The following is a 17,712-nucleotide window of genomic DNA, read 5'->3' as shown; positions in this document are numbered from 1 at the left end:
TTGTGCAGTTGCGCAACCGACTAAGTATAAATATCGACGTGTTCAATTTTTTGGACAAATTATCGCAGTGATATTTAAAGTCTAATTTGCTGTCAATCACACAACCTAGAAATGTGAAATGAGCACCATTAGAGACGATATTATCTTTTCTTAAAGATAAAGGCAAGATAGTAGTCTTAGCAGGATTTAGTTTTAAAGTATTATCAGTGCACCATCTAGAAATAAGTTTGATGCCGTCTTGAATGTTGGCATACGCCGAATCATAACACATACTACTCGATATTAGTGTAGCGTCATCTGCGTACAAAATACATTGCGTCTGCGGTGGCAAATGGGACGGTAAATCATTTACATAAATTAAAAACAGCAAGGGTCCAAGGATAGAGCCTTGCGGTACGCCGTATTTGATGTGTAATTTGTTAGATACTGCGTTGTTAAAGAGGACACATTGATACCTATTAGACAAAAATGAATACACTAATGACAAGCTCCGTTTACTAAAGTGATACACCTCACTAAGCTTGAGGACTAAAGTATCATGGCATACACAATCAAAAGCCTTAGTGAGATCAACAAAAGCAGCTATCATGTGTTGCTTATTTTCGAAATAGTGTAAAGCCTTCGCGGTGAAAGAAATAATTGCGTCAGAAGTACATCTACCTTTCCTGAAACCGTATTGATACTGATATAGCAGCTTATTAGATTCAAAAAAGTCAATTACTTGTTTATACAGAAGTTTCTCTATGATCTTACTGAATACAGGCAAAATAGAGATTGGCCTGTAACTGCTAATACTCTTTCCATCCATTCCTTTTTTAAGAAGTGGAATAACCAAACCAACTTTTAAGGTTTCAGGAAAAATACCTGTTTTGATAATGATGTTTGCTAATTTAGTTAAAGGTTCGGCGAAAACACTAACGTTACGTTTAATTAAGGCCGCGCTAAAACCAAAAATGTCTCTTGAACTGCTATTCCTCCTGTTTGATGTAAAGTATCTAACTGCTAACTTAGAAATGTAGGTACTCGTACTACATAGTGCTGTTTAAGTTTATTTTCTAGAAAATATGCTTTTTACGCGCCCTATTTAATATAGAAAAATAGAAACGTTTTCGAAGCTTCTAAGTTATTTTTATATACCTCACCTCACCTCACACTTGTTACAATTCTTGTTTTTTTAACGACCCTCCTAGTTCAAGTCATTGTTTTAAATACTATTAAGTATGTATTTTTATCATTTATTTATTTTTATGGATAACTAGATGGAAATGAAAATACTTGAAAGACCTTGATTATTTGAAGTATTTTGGGTATGATGCAATAATAACTTTTGTAGAGAATTTAATAAGCTGCCATACGGTATCATAACATACAGGTTGTTCCGTATAAGGAAGTTACATTTTTTTTATCATCTGAAAAATGCGATATTGTTTTTTTTATTACAGATTTGGATTCAGTAGACAAAAGAACACAATTTTGGTAATTTAATAGTCTTTCTAACTCTACAACTAAGAAAGTAGTGCCGACTTAATTTGAAACAGACTGTATACCGGTTTTTTTAAAGAAAACAGCATTGGTGTTATGCGGTTGCAATGCCTATAGGCCATAAATCCTCATAATGTTAATAGGTCATGCCATACACGGAATGCGGTTATGTGGTTATTGGTTAATGCAATAAAAGAGAAAAATTACGTTTCAAGCGTGTCTAATAGCTCGGTGTGGTTCTAAAGGAATTGATATTCTTAACTTGTGAGCGGGCAGTAGGGCAATGAAACTCGGTAAAGTGGGTACAAAAAATGTACACCGTCAATGAAGTTCGAATTCCACAGTACTACAAGGTAATTAAGTTACATATAAAACAATTTGCCCGTAGCCTTTATATTTCACGAAACTTGCGTGTGTGTAATTGTCTCGAAATAAATGTTTTCCTAAAATATAGCCCTGTGCAAAATTATGTTATAATGTTAGCTTAATTACTATTAATTGAAATTCCGCTGCTCAAAATTATGCGTTCGGCTAACGTCAATTATTTGTAATTGAAATTAAGTTTGCTCAATATGCGAGCAGCTAACGTAAATTATGTTAAAATAGCGCGATTCCACGCATGCTCATGTTGCAAAATTATTTTCTAATTACAGGTATAACTGGTTAGACATCTTTAACCAACAAAAATATCAGATGGATCAAGTTGTATCTACAATTACTTGCACAGTGCTCAAGGAAAAGTAAAAATTGCTTGTGGATTACTTTTGTCCAACCATTGCCGCTTTTGCATGGACCGCCTTTTTTGTATTGACCACCGATTCAGCAGCACCCGCCTTTTAAACCCTATCGCAATACAACACAATACAAATTCGAATACTCTTGTAATTCTAAAGCAATCACTCGTTACAAAATGAAGGCCAAGAGAGCCGCTTTTTTTCAGAAACATGTGCCGAGTGCATATAATATAGTACATGATGGGTTACTGTTACCTGGAACAACTAGAAAACTAAAAAAATAACCAAATATCAAAGCTTTGTTTTAAAGGCGTCCATTAGTCAGTAGCCTCGTCTATTTTTCGCATCTAACTTTTATCCGCATCGTTTGGTTCCGATTCTTTCAAATGCCTAATAACAATTGTAGATACCGCTCACCAAAACACTGGGAATTCAAGACTATCCCAAACTACGGAAAAAGTACAATGATAGGTAGTTATTTACATACAAGTCCAGAAAATGATACATTACTGGCGAGGAAATATTGAAGTGCGGGGCCCCTTTAGGGGGCCGAGTACTTTGTTTTCCGAGTCAGGGTATGTCACTTTACTGACGAGTACTTATTAAATTTTACCCGAAATCGTATTTTAACATAAAATTTCAATTTTTATATAGAACTTTTAATTAATGTCAATCTATCAGTGATCACAAGAGTCATTATAAACATTTGGAAAAGTCACAAATGCGGCCGGTAAAGTAACGGTGCGGCCGGTAAAGTGACAAGTGGCAGGAAACGTAGCTTGCGTAGTCTGTACTGCCTCTGTCATTGAAACTAACATTTGCTGACAGAAAGTAGGCTAGAAAATTAAGGTTTCAGGGCGATTTTGGGTAAAAATGTTAGTAACAATAATAATAAAAATGACTTGCGAAGATGTGCCAACTTTAGCATTTGGAGGTGGCAATTCAAGATGCGCTAAAGTACTTTGAGTTGGACAAGCGTAGAAACGTATGTGGTTGCTAAAAAAACATGAATTTCTTTTGTTGGGCATCGGTGTAATGAATTTGGGCAATTTCCGTAGAAATTGGTGAATAAATATCAATTTTGATGTCCCTTGGTCAAAATCTATATGATATTATGCTGCGTCGATGAAGCTTTCATCTGGTCGTATGCAACGTATTATCTTGACTCTACTCAGAAATCCTTATTGATATAAAATAAAAACAACCACAAAAGAACGCTTTAATTAAAAATATTGGGCATTGTTTGCAACTTTTTTGTCGTGTGATATAACCGGTTTTGGACCAGTGCGGTAATAGCAGGAACAAACCTCAGCAGCACACCGAGAAGAATAATCCTTAGTCGATGCATATGCCTATACCTTATATACGAGTAATTAAATTCCGCGATAATTAAAGCCAGCGACGCGACGTACCTACGCAATATCCTGTATTAATAAATACTTTGATGTAGTAGTTAATTCTGCTTTTGACATTTTTCTCGTTATGTCTTCGTATCAGGCTCGAAATCCCGAAGAGTTTATTACCGCATACCTTCACGTGCTCATTGCACTCATCTTATAATGCTGGCGTCTGGATGTTCCCGTTTTTACGGAGACGAGGGTGTTTATTGAATTCAAACGCTCCCGCATTCGAATTCTTGGCATACGAGCGGTTTCGATAAGCAGAGATGAAGGATAAATGACTTATTTTGTTGGCAGGTACGGCGAATAATGAGAAAGATTCAATTAAAAGTTTTCAGGCGATATGGTGCGCTAAATCGTTATTTTTATTAATTAATTGTTTTGCAAGGTGTGTACCGACGCGATAATTTTTAACGCCATTCTGTTTTAGTTTAAAAACTGACAGAGAACAAATTAAGTTCCAACTTAAACGTTTGATAGATAGGGTAGTGAGCAGTAGATTATGTTTTATATTTCACTGAATTATTAAACAAGTTAAAAAGTAATCGTAAACGATTTACAAAAAGCGCATTTCCACTAATGCAAGTCTTGCATTCATTTCCCATTTGTAAGATGCAACTTCTGTTAAAATCGAAACAATCTGGCCACAAATATAAAAGATAGCGTTACATAGGTGCAATCCATTTTTGACGTGATACTTCAATTTCAGTTTATAAGAAGAATGTCATTTCAATGCTGGCCCTGCGCATGCGCAAACCTAAATTTTGAAACTAACGTTAGTAGTCCAGGAAATAGAGACTGAAAATGGACCATTTCCTGCAAAACGAGAAGTAGTTCCAATTTTTTTTGCATGTCATGAAAGACTATCTGGTGGTTAACAATCCAAGTTTTCGACCTCGCACCCCCTGTGCTTCCCCCGTACCACCCTTAAAACCAAAGAAATTTGGTTGGTTTTTTAGTTTTTCAATCATATCTTTTTATAAGTTCATTTTACAAAAAAATATTGTTATCAGAAATTGTAGACTATAAAATCGTGGCATAAATACCCTTACGCTGCACCCTTACCAAATAGGGATGCATAATAATTCAACTTTCAACCCTTGCTAGTGGGGATATTTGAATCACTGTGAGATTGTAGGGCTTTCTAATATACGTTTGAAACAAAAAATTATCTCACTTCAGTTCAGCTTCATCCTTCATGCCCTTCATCCTCCCCCCCCCCTCCCCCCAACCGAGCTGAGAATAGATATTTAAGAGGAATAGAAAATATTATGTAATAAGCGTTGTATTCTCTGACTAACTTCACAATCGCCACAAGAGCGTTTAAATATCTATTTCTTCCGCGCAGGGGGGGGGGGGAAACTGAACTGAAGTGAGCCAATTTTTTCATTTCAAAAGTATATTAGAAAGGGCTATAATCTCACAGTAATTCAAATATCCTCACTAGCAAGGGTTGCAAATTTCATTATTATGCATCCCCTTTGGTAAGGGTGCAGGGTAGGGGGATTTATACCACGATAAATTCAAGATATTTTCTCATAAAACTCTTAATTATAGTGTAAAAGTATGAAATTTGATTAAAACACCTACATAGAAATTTCAGAATTCTTAAAAATATAACCAACTCTCAAGCTCTATATCTTTTTTAATAAACATTTCACAAAAAAGTAGTGTATATCAAAGTTGTGTAGAATTTTATGGTTTACAATTTCTGATAACAATATTTTTGTCTAAAGTGAACTATTAAAAAGATATTCTTGAAAAACTAAGAAACCAACCAAATTTCAGGGGTTTTGGGGGTGGTACGGGGGAAGCACAAGGGGTGGGAGGTCGAAAACTTAGATTCTTAACCACCAGATGACTGTCTATGACATGCAAAAGAAATTGGAACTACTTCTCATTTTGCATGCTAAAACCCTCTATTCCCTGGACTATAGATTTTCCTTTGTTCCAAGTGGCTATGTATCAAATGTCATTTAAATGCTTCCATAAATAAAAAAGTGGGCACTGCACATGCGCAAAACCAAATTTTAAAACTGGCGTTAAATTTTCCTTTATTCCAAGTGCCTATGAATCAAATTTCATTTAAATACTGTTAGGTATAATTAAAAAAGTTTGCAATTTGGTTTATAAATGGTCGAGATGGGAAAAGGGCACCTGTGAATTTTGAATCAATTCCACTCAACTTTTGGCATTGCGTATTAGGATGGCTGAAGCTATGACCATATTGAATTTCATGCAATTCAGTTCATAACTAACGGAGATGTCAAAGCGATCGGACATCTAAACAAAGTTATCGTTCATACGGACAGATACATAGACAGACAGACAACGGAACTGACGGACATACTAAGAGACAGACAGACAGACAGCAATACAAAATTGTAAACGATCTCTAAGATCGTTAATAAACGGCAAAAGTGTAAAATTATGGAACATGTATAAAACGGTTTTTTGGTTTTTTTACAGTAACTTTTTTAGTAATAAACGCAGAAATTCCTTCCTTGGTGCAAGCCTCGACACCATGACGAAAATAGCGAAAAAAGTAGAACAATAGCTCTTAAGATAAAGAACTAGTAGCATCTCAACGAACGAGCGGACGGACGAACGGACGGACAAAGTGGCCACAATAGCGCGTTTTTTATTTTTGTAGAAATGCGCTAAAATGCGTTCGCCTTAACAGGAATTACTAATTTAATAAAAACTAAAGACAACTATGCCTTTTCAACCAAAATAGTTATCGATTGGTTTTGAAACCAAGTTAGTTATTTTATCGCACGTGATGCTACCATATACAAGGTGTAGCACCTAAAACCCCTCTGATCATAATTCCTTTACCATAAAAGATACCGAAAAAAATTGTACACAATACCGTCATATTATATTTTTGATCTGCACCAGGAGCGTGCTGTATTCCAGTGGCGTATCAAATTTGCGTTTTTTTAAATGGAACACCCCATATTTTATTACTGATTTGGAATGTACTTGAAAAATACTTATTTTTTTATGTTACATGTTTAACGATTTCGCTGTTATAACCTTTTTTCGTCAAAATTTTAGTTTTTCGAAATTGCTTTGCGAGAAACTAAATCGGGTAGGCGGCTAAGTTTTGAACTGAGACGTAGGTTAAGACCTCTTCCATAGTCACATAATTTTTTTTAGGTATTTTATCCAAAAAAATTAAATGTTTGATTGACCTTCACCAAATGTCATAGTTTTTAAAAATTGATGACACCCCCCTAAACACATTATAATTCTGGGTAGGCAAAACTACAACTTTTCCACTAATATAAAGAAAACCACCATTCCATAAGAAAATTTCAGAAAAAAACCAAGTCGAAACGCCAACTTGTAAAAAAATCTTTATTTTCCGAACCTAGTTCCGAACCCTATTAATACTGCCATGATGAAACAAAAGATGTTCAATTCTCACAATTAATCAACGTTGCAAAAATGTCCCAAATTCAAGCAGGGATGGTTGATATAGTGTTTATTCTTAGAGACGGTTACCGGAATGTTTTGCTGGCGTCATTAGTGTGTACGCTGGGAGATATCCCGAGCCTGACAGAACCAGAGACTTGAACAAGTCTCTGGACAGAACGCATTCAGATACACGCGTGTTTCAAAAGGTGTTGTATAGATTTACAGCTACTGGGAGTGTAAAACGAGCAATGCGAGTTAAACGGACGCCGGTTTTGGCGGAAGACAATGAATTGAAAGTTCTCGGGGCAGCTGTTGACAATCGCCATATTAGTGTGCGTGAAATTAGTACTCCCAGTAGTTATAAATTTATAATTTATCCAACACCTTTTGAAACGCCTGTGGATCTGGATGTGTTCTGTCAGGATCTCCCAGCGTAGATACTCATGTAACCCCAAACAAGCAATTATTTTTTCGGTAAAGTACCTAAAAAAAATAAAGTTACTTAAAAAAATAAGTACTCACTCAAGTACTCTCCAAATCAGTAAAAAAAATGGGGTGTACCATTTTAAAAAAATGCAAGTTTGATACGCCACTGGAATACAACACGCCACTGGTGTTCAAAAATAGTTTAAAAACATGTTACACCCTATATTCAGGTTCAAGAAACATTTGTATCGTTCCGAGGAGGTTGGAATTTTGTAAATACCTCCATTCGTATACGTCTTGCACAAAAACTATGCCAAAATTCCGCGAGATAATCACAGAAAAATCCACCAAGATGTTCTCCCTTCTCCAAAACCCCATTTTGTAAGATTTCTTTTCTTTCTTTAAATGAAAGGCATCTATCAATTCCTCAAACACTACACCTGTGATGATTAGTGGTTAATTAAAGTCTTTATTTTGAAAAATTTGAGGTACGCTGTCATTATCCAAGATGTCCAATTTAATAATAATATATTATGCAATGAGCATTCAATGACTGGTATTAAGACACGAGAATGAGAATTGCGAAACGAGTGTCTTAATAACCATTAAATGAGAATTTCATACACTATTTTTTCTACGACTATGATCTATCAAGAGGTGTTGAGGTCTTGCCACACTCAATTCTTACACTTGTACCGCGTTCATTGTTTAGCGCATTTCCACAGAAATAAAAAAATGCGCTATTGTGGCCACTTTGTCCGTCCGTCTGTCCGTCCGAGCATTCGGTGGGACGCCACTAGTTCTTTATCTTAAGAGCTATTGTTTTACTTTTTTCGCTATTTGGTTCGTTATGGTGTCGAGGCTTGCACCAAGGAAAGAATTTTTTCTGCGTTTATTGCTAAAAAAGTTATGGTAAAAAAACAAAAAACCATTTTTTACATGTTCCATAATTTTACACTTTTGACGTTTATTAACGATCCTAGAGATCGTTTATAATTTTGTATTGCTGTCTGTCGTCCGTCTGTTGGTATGTCCGTCTGTTGCTTTGTCTGTCTGTCCATCTATCTGTCCGTGTGAACGATAACTTTGTTTAGAAATATCCGATCGCTTTGATATCTCCGTTAGTTATGACCTCAACTGCATGAAATTCAATATGGGCATAGCTTTAGCCATATAATACGCAATGCCCAAAGTTGAATCGAATCGATTCAAAATTCACATTGCCCTTTTCACATCTCGACCATTTATAAACCGAATTTTATTTATAAAAGTATTTAAATGAAATTTGATACATAGGCGCTTGGAATAAAGAAAAATCAAACGCCATTTTTTTTTATTTATGTGGAAATGCGCTAAAAACGAATAAATTTCTCTATAAATGAAACAGTGATTTGTTTGTAGTTCAAACAACAGATATGATATTACACTAACACTTTATAAATCTCATAATTAATATAAAAAATGTTTTTACTAAGTATCAATTAAATCAATCTGAGCAAATTAGGAGAAAGAAAATCGTAAAGAGTAAAAGTAAAATATAATTTTGGTTGGGGTATAAAATGACTTTAATTGGTTGGGCGATTTCGAGGAGCCCATAGGCGCAAAATATGTAGATCCGGTCCTGTTTGCCGCCCTTTTTTTCCGCCTTACACCATGTCGACTTCTAGGTAATAAAGCGAGTTGAGATGCTTCAAACGTAGGGTAGGAATGCTTTTGAATTGAATATTTTCAAATTTATATTTCTTAATTTCGTTTTTGGTTAAAATCTCACCACATTTCCACTAGAGGGTATTGACAGTGCAAGTAAAACTAGTCACTAAAGAAAGGTGCTAAGTATATGATATTTACCAAACTATGGAGTCCGAATTTATAAAAGTACGTCATCGCCATGGATTTAATTTAACCGCTCAAAAAAGTTAGCTGTACTTTGTTTTACCCCTATATTCTCATTCCAAATTTAATCGGTATTGATTTTAATATACGGCACCGTTAAGAACAGCCAAATTGGAATTCGCATTGTGAAAATGTACAAAAGAAAAAAATGGAGGATTGAGGGAATCGTTCATTCGAATATATATGATAAAACTGCAACGCATTGCTATTACGCAAAATCTAGATTTGATAGTTTTTAGGTAGGAGGTGGATGTACCTGAGTTTTACACATCGCGGGCCAGGTCAATTAATTACTACATAAGTAGCTTGGAATTGCTTTGGTAGCAGCAATTGCATCTGCAGAAAGACCTTTCGAACGAATAAAAATTTCATTGGATTAGCCAGATAAGCTACGAAGCACGGTATCGTTATCCGAATAGAAGTTGAAGCTTTTCGAATATTAGACTTAATATTCCCTAGGCACGTTTAAGTGGAGACTCTACGTTGGAACTTTTATCACATCATACGCAAGTTCAAGGGAATCTAACAATTTTCATTTTTAATGTTTTAAATTCTGAAGGACTTCATATATACCCGTAAGTAGTAAGCGTAACTAAGGATGTCTATGTACCTATGCAAATGATAGAATACCTACCCCATCTTACAATCTGTTGAACAGCAATGAGTCGATTATCATATAGCCATTGACTAGTTGAGTACTTACATTAAGATTAATAATTTCTCAAATTCTATGACATTTGGACAATTTTAAAAAGGAGAATTTCCGGCAGTGGCAGGCTGGGCATTCAATGTATTATATCTGAATTCCATTCAATTGCAAGATGAGCAAATGTATACACAAAACGCACTCACTCGCATTAAAAACTATGTTTTGATCTTATCATATAGCTCATGGTGACAGTTTTGTTGATTTCTTGTATATGTGCAGAAGTTAATGTAATAAAAATAGCGATATCGATAACGATTGTGGACGAAACATAAAACATTAATTTTCTTGCGACAGCAGAGAAATGTGTTGTTAATATCGGCGCAAAACTCCACTAAATAAACCGATTCAACGAAATATCGAAGGATCCTCAGTATTACCACTATTACCACAACTTTTTTAACGACCATTTATTTGAGACTTCTAAGATACATATAGATATAGTCAACAAAAATGCATCAATTCATGTCTTGGGCATTGATGAGATAATGCTCTTAGTCTTTCTCCCAACGATTTTGGTGCATGAATAACAATTTTGACATACTCCAGTATTTAAACGGACTTCCCTCCAGATTTGTCATCCACTTAACGACTCTTAGTAACTCGATCAACCGATTAACAGCTTGCGACAAGACGCTTGAATTTTCTCATGTATACCAATTTTACTTCGAATTATCTTATCTAAAATAAAACATTTTCTACAACAACAAACAATTTTTTACAATATTAAAAAGCCACCTTAACTTTAGACAACATTAACCTCTTCTCAAATTTATGGCTCAGTGGTAAGAGCATTGGGTTATAAATCCGAAGGTCGGGTGTTCGAACCTGGGTTAAGGTGAATTTTTCATCTGTGGCGGAGATGGAAACTACCTTAGACCAGTTCCGAGCATTCTACCGGCTACTCCGAATTAGGTTTTCCTGCAGTTTTCCTAATTCGTAAGCTAAATACCGGAGTAGTATAGACCATCTTAAGACCTTCTGCAGAGGCACCTCTAAATAGCATTATGCGGGTCACTCTGTAATTGAGCGCATGCCTGTTGAGGACCCAAAACAAGAGAGGGATAATAAAATAAAATAAAATAATAAATAAACGAAACACCTAATTAATCAGCCAGAGCTGTCACAAATGCATTAAAGAACAAATTGAGAGCGAAAATTGAAATACTCTGTCTTTTACAATGAAATAAACAGACATGACCTTGACTACAGGCTATATTCGGAAAATCGTTCTGTATTTATTCGTAAATAATCCCACGAAATTAATTAGCATGAATTGTAATGAGCACTTAATTAATAATTACACCACCCGGATTCATTCCAAATGCCTAGATCCAAACCTCAACGTCCCAACCTGACATTGTTTACACAGCAAACTCTACAGTAAAACCAGCCTACGACTGGAAGGTAAGCAACGCACATACGAAGCCAGATTTGGAGAGCGCTGTAAGTCGGAGTGCCGTCCCCGGTATGAACTCACTCGCGAAAGATTTGATAGTCGACTCAGCAGGATTAAAAGTAGGTTGAGGGTATCTAGTGGTTCACAATGTGGGTTAATGTTTTCTTTTATTTTTCTTGGTAAAATTTATCATTGCATGGGTAGGGTGTAGGGTAATTGTTTGTCACTAGCTGTCGATTTGGTGGGTATTTAAAATTATAAATTTGAATTGGCAGGGCCTCTGTTTTGTTTTTACACGAGTTAATAATTCAATTAGGTTCATTTAGGGATAGCTATAACGTTTATTTGTTAAAGATAACACATTTATAAATATAATGCTTTCTCATATACGTAGAACTTTCGCAGATAATGTAGCTTCAACTACGTTTATAGCAATTGCGGGTGGAAAATTCCTTTAGCTTAATTCATTTTTATCCTATTTTGACTGCGGGTTAGATTTATCATTTGTTAAGGGGAAGTTGAAGATTAATATACATGGTGTTTATACAATTTAGGGTACCTACTAATCGGAGTAAAATGTAAGAGTCCGCTCACTTTGAAGGCTCAAATCTCAAAATCGCTGGAGCCGATATTAATGAAATTTTTGGAACGTATCAATTGGTAAGTTGTTGTTAACATACGTAAATTGTAAATTTTTGCTTACAGGACTTTTTACGTTATCGAATTTTCCTCACAAAAAAGTACTCTAAAATGCGTGATTTGTCGCGATGCTCAACTGTACAGGTCCATAAATAGTTTATTTTTCCACGAAAATTCATACATTTCGGATAACCCAATTCTTGCTGTAGCTATTGTAGAAAAAATTATGGAAATATCTTGTTCCCTTTTTGCGTAATTAGCGGAAAAGCAAAAACATTGCAACGCAGCTATTATTGAAGGAAACGACTTCATTCTTTTTTTATAAGATGAATAAAATACCAACGTCATAAATGCGTACATATTGTCTGAAAACAACTTGTGGATGTTTGTTTTTGTGTAAATTAGCCAATACTCTACGTACGAAACAAGATGAATAATAACCTGCGGTTTTCATGTGTGATGTGCGGCAAACATGTTTTGTTTAACTGGAGCGTTACAATACAATAACCACAGATGGCCATGGCCAATGTAATGTAAATTGTCATTATTATTCTTTCGTGGGTACCTACAGGAACACATGTTTGATAAACATATATATTATTCAAAACCAGAAAAATGGATTGTGGTTCATAATATTTTCTTACATTCAAATATATAAAGGCCCATTGCTCATCCAGAACTACATTAACAGTTTAGTTGTCACGACGTACCACTATATCTATAATAAATAATAAAATGCCTCGTTATGTGTCCGTGGAGTTTAAAGAGATTGTTGTGAAGGTAAAAAGGTTCTTCGAAGAAGAAGAAATGAATGGTGTAGATCGAGTTCGGCTCAATCAAGTAACAAAACGAACTGCGCAATGCTTGGGAATTAGCGAAAAAACAGTTCAAAGGGTGTCCAATGAAGCATCAGTGGTATAGTTTCAGGACCAAAACCAAAAAGTGGTAGACCTAAAATAGAGATCGATGATTTTATGAAGGGCGTTATAAGACGACAAATATTAAATTTTTATATGGAAAAACGGTTTCCAACCATAGCCGAACTCGATCAACGACTGAAAGACGAGTGTCCAGATTTTCCGCAAGTGTGCAGCACCACAGTAAAAAAATGGGTAAAAGATATAAATTTTATCTATCGCAAATTGGAGAACAGGCCTATTTTAATGGAAGTGAATGCAATAGCTGCTAAAAGAGCCGAATATCTATACGCCATCAAAAGATATAGAGAAACGCGTTGGAATCTATTTTTTACAGACGAAACATGGTGTGGCGCAAACCATTCAAAAAAATTTGGTTGGGTGGAATATATAACCCCGGAAAACCGCGACAGCTTTAACCAATATCGAGGAACCATTCAAGAAATCAATGGGTACAGGGGTGGAATCAAACGACCTTCTGGAGCTGGGCAACGGATCATTATACTTGACATCGGCAACGAAAACGGTTTTTTACCAGGATGTAGCAAATGCTTCATTGGGAAGAAAGGGTCAGCAGATTATCATGACGAAATGAATAAACAGCATTTTGAGGAATGGTTACGATATGTCTTGGGGGTGATGCCCGATAAGTCAGTTATTGTACTTGATCAAGCACCTTACCGTACAATGTTGAATCCTGAATTTCGAAACCCAACAACTGCATGGAGAAAAGCAGACATAATTGAATGGTTAAATAAGCGAAAAGTTCAGGTACCAGAACACTTCGATACATTCGATCAAATGACAAGGCCTTCACTTTTGCAATTATCTCGCATGTACAATTACAAAAAACAGTATTTTCTGGAGAAAGTGGTAAACGATGTTCGACAGGATAAAGTGAAGCTTTTATGGCTTCCAGTAGCCCATTGTGAGTTCAACCCCATTGAATTGATATGGGCGTATGTCAAAAATAAAGTTGCAAAGCTAAACACAACATTCAAAATTAAAGACGTATTAGACCTCTGCAAAGCAACATTGGAAGATGTGCCAAAAAGCGTTTGGGCTAATTGTGTTCACCATGCCAAGAAAGTAGAAGATATGTACCGAGAAAAAGAGAATTTAATAGATGTCGCCATAGAACCTTTGGTAATAAATCTCAACGACGAGGATAGTGATGACGCAGTTATCGACTTTGATGAAGATGATCTCGAAGAACATAGCGATAATGATGATAATTAATGTATATGAGTTGACTGATTAATACAAAATAACAATTTCATGCTATATTACTTAACCGTGTACTTAGCGTGTGTGCCGCTTTATACGAAACGTTGCTGCAAGGTACAACTTTGCGATTAAATGACCTTCCCCCAACACCGCTCGAGGTATTGCGTTTATCTCTTTCGCTCAAAATATATTAATTCCTGCAGCCCTTCACATTTTTTTGTCATTGATTCTATTCCGTGATCATATCATTTGTAATTGTCCTTTATCGATATGAACAAAAGTTTTTAAAGTGTATCTTATAATAAGCGAATAAACGCGTCTGTCATTTTATCGCTGTTACGTTTGCGTAATTATACAGAAATGCATAAAAATGTATCGACGTATAGTTAAAGGTGTATTCTATCACATACGTAAACATTATCCCATTTGAGTGAATACTTTTTTTGTAATTAAATCCTAAAGTTCTGAGTTCGTATACTTTCATTGAAAAAGCGCGCTTTCCCGTACATATTTCACTATCACATTTTCCCAAATTTAACAAGAAATATGACATTACGTACGGAAACGTAGAAATAGTTGACGATTATATTACGCTTTATTTGATAAAAATCGGTTGGGTAGTTTTTTTTTTAATAACCGTTTAAAGCCAGCGGACTCTACATTTTACTCCGATATGCAATGTAAATAACATAATTTTAAGGCGAGTTTATGCTCACAAAAAACAAAAATTAAAATAAGAATTCAAAAATAAGAAATAAGAATAAAAATAACAGCAAATGTAACCGTTTATACTGAAGTAAATAAGAAATTATCATGAAACTAGATCCCTGTAAAAAGCTTCAGTTATAGGTGTCATTCACAGGGTTTGTTGTCAGTGGTATTTTTGGCGGTTAAATGTTGACAAAAGAGTATTATACTCTTTGGTAAGTTAGTAGCAGTTAAGCCATATTTTGAAGAGGTGTTTCTTTTACTGACGCTTTTCTTCATCGTTATTGTTAATGAATCGTCGACGGGTGCAACGACGAATGCCAGTAAAGCGTTATAGTGTTCGTCCCCTAAAAGATATCTTGCTGATAGTTGCAGTATGCAAGAGATTGCCTTTAACCTTATTCATCGTCCATCATAACGGCTTATTCGCAGGTTCTTATTCTTAAGTTGGAAGTTTGCAACTTTTATTGTTTTACATTCTTATTCTTATTTCCTATTATTTTTCTTATTTTTATTTAATATTATTTGTGAGCATAAACTCGCCTTTAAATAATCTCATTACCAATAGGGTGCTTGATGCTTAGTTCGAAATCGTGCTGGTTAGGTTTACGAGTACAAAACATAGAAATAGGTAACTGTGAATTTATCATCTAACTACTAATGTTTCCAAGTCCACTAGATTCTGCTACTGGAGTGTTTTTACAATCTTAATTAAATACCAATTAAATAGAACTCCCTACCTGTCGAGGGACTTAATTTAGAAACACTGGTGTAATAATTGCATTTAATATGAAATTTAATTCTGTTGTAAGCTCAAGAAAATACGAGCGTTATAGACTTTAATTGTCTTACATTGCTTTCTCGTATTTTCGCTTTTTTTCGGTATTTTATTTCTAGTGCTGGAGAAAGAACAAAGTTTAATGAGTGGTTCTCGAGCCAATCGGGTCAACCATCGCTGTCGTGTTTTTACTCCAACCACAATGAAATAAAACTAGCAATTTATTGACATTTCCCTAGAAAAGTTTATAATGTGGTTAGACTGTTGAGAATGAAATCAATTAACCGGGTTTATAGTTTCAGCGTTTATACAGACGTGTGGATATTTATTCCCCATCTTAAAAACAGTTAGGTGCAAAGGGCATCATTTTGAACGGAGATCAATTTTTATGCAAATTTTATTGAAAATATCGGACAATATATCATTAAAACAAAATGGTCCATTAGAGCCGAATAAATGAAAATATATAATATGCCTCTCGAAGCTTTAGTCTTGTGATGATTAATTACTTAATTGCATTTTTTTCCTGAAGTTACAACACTTGCCGTACAAAATTCGATTGAAACTCAACAAAAGCAAAAACTTTGAGACAATTGCTCTGACCTTTTATAACACTAAGCAGCTTACAGTAGGCAGCTACGTTTTGTTCAAGTAAAACGTATAAAACCTTAAAAATGCTATTAAAGGATAACCATAAATATTAAATGGAATTAATTGTACTGCGCCAACTTTATGTTGTAAAAGAATGTGCCGTAAGGTAATATGAAAGTGTTTGGTCTACTGGATTAATTTGGATAATTTAAGATATTACCCATTATTATTTTATGTAACCAACGTGCGACAGCTTACCTTAAGAGCTTGTAACTAATCTAGAACACAAGGATACTTTTACAGCAACTGCAAATGTAATACAGTAATGCTAACAAGGGGCATGTAAAGAACGAACGAAATGGGAAAATGTTTTTTATCATACGATTCACTCAAAAACGAAAGTGAATACTTACCATCAATCTCTATTAGATGCCCAAACATCAACACTTTTTACAATAGAAATTGTAACCGAAACTAAAAATTTCTTCTCTTTTTCTCGCTTTTTGTCAGCCTATTTTCCATCTTTTCTCCTACTCATCTCCTCTTTTCGACGTTAATCCGTATCCATTTCTTTCATAATATTTTCTCTTTTGTTCGTACCCCATTCCTTTTGTGCTCATCATCCTAGTCAAGCATTCTTATACCAATTCGCCTTTTTTCACACCTTTCCTCGAATATTATAGCGCCCTCCATACCGACGCTATCCTTATCTTCTCTATTTTTATTTCCTCCTCTAAAATAAAATTTGGTGTCCTTCTGTTTAGGCCTATTTTCATCCCGTTCCTTCCATCCTCATATCTCCGCTCCGTAGGCGAGAACCCCTCTCGCCATTGTATCGAGCAGGTATTTTCTTGTTCTGAAATTGTTCTTGAAATCACCACCCCATTTTTTTCTTAGTTGTTTTTGCGCAATTTCTTAGTTGTCTTTGCATTTCGTACCCTCAATACATAATTTCTCCATTCCTTTCCTTTTCCAATACCTCTCCCATTATTTGCTATGTTGCCATTATTACTGCGTCGTACGTGTATGTTAGGGACCATATCTTTCTTCTTCCCATGTGGATTAATCTCGTTTTTCCAAATAGTTACTTGATTCTGTTCTTTAACTTCTTGCATATTTTCCCATATTCATCTTCCGTACTTTCTCCCTTTCCACTCTGTCAAACTCTACCCATTTGTGTTCCCTCCAATATCCCCTTCTCTTCCATCTCTGTTTCTAATTTGTAATTCAGTACCATTGCACAGATTCCATACGCCAAAATCGTGATGCCACTTCTTGTTCTTGTCTATTTTCCCATCTTCCATAATCTTTCCCTTTCTACTCTGTCAAACGGTGCTTTCTAATCTTTCATTCAGTACCATTGTGTAGAATAGGTCGTCGTCATTATCG

General features: G+C 35.2%; 1 protein-coding gene and 1 long non-coding RNA gene across 2 annotated transcripts; both read left to right on the top strand.

Moving 5' to 3' along the window:
• The first annotated feature begins 1,724 nt into the window (after positions 1 to 1,724).
• Positions 1,725 to 3,678, top strand: LOC116164479. Its single transcript, XR_004143911.1, has 2 exons — positions 1,725 to 1,835; positions 2,136 to 3,678. It is a non-coding gene; the product is annotated as an uncharacterized LOC116164479 (long non-coding RNA).
• A 9,437-nt stretch (positions 3,679 to 13,115) lies between these two features.
• Positions 13,116 to 14,258, top strand: LOC116164005. Its single transcript, XM_031478133.1, has one exon. It carries the CDS (start codon positions 13,116 to 13,118, stop codon positions 14,256 to 14,258), a length of 1,143 nt encoding a protein of 380 aa, XP_031333993.1.
• Positions 14,259 to 17,712: the final 3,454 nt, after the last annotated feature.

This window comes from Photinus pyralis, unplaced genomic scaffold (assembly GCF_008802855.1).
Source record: "Photinus pyralis isolate 1611_PpyrPB1 unplaced genomic scaffold, Ppyr1.3 Ppyr1.4_LG2, whole genome shotgun sequence".
NCBI classification, from domain to species: Eukaryota; Metazoa; Arthropoda; class Insecta; order Coleoptera; family Lampyridae; genus Photinus; species Photinus pyralis.
The sequence above is the reverse complement of the archived record's forward strand: the minus strand, read 5'-3'. Positions and strand labels throughout refer to the sequence as shown.

What these genes read in the sequence shown, in the direction of transcription:
- LOC116164005 (XM_031478133.1), top strand. Translation starts at nt 13,116, where the DNA reads ATGGAAAAACGGTTTCCAACCATAGCCGAACTCGATCAACGACTGAAA.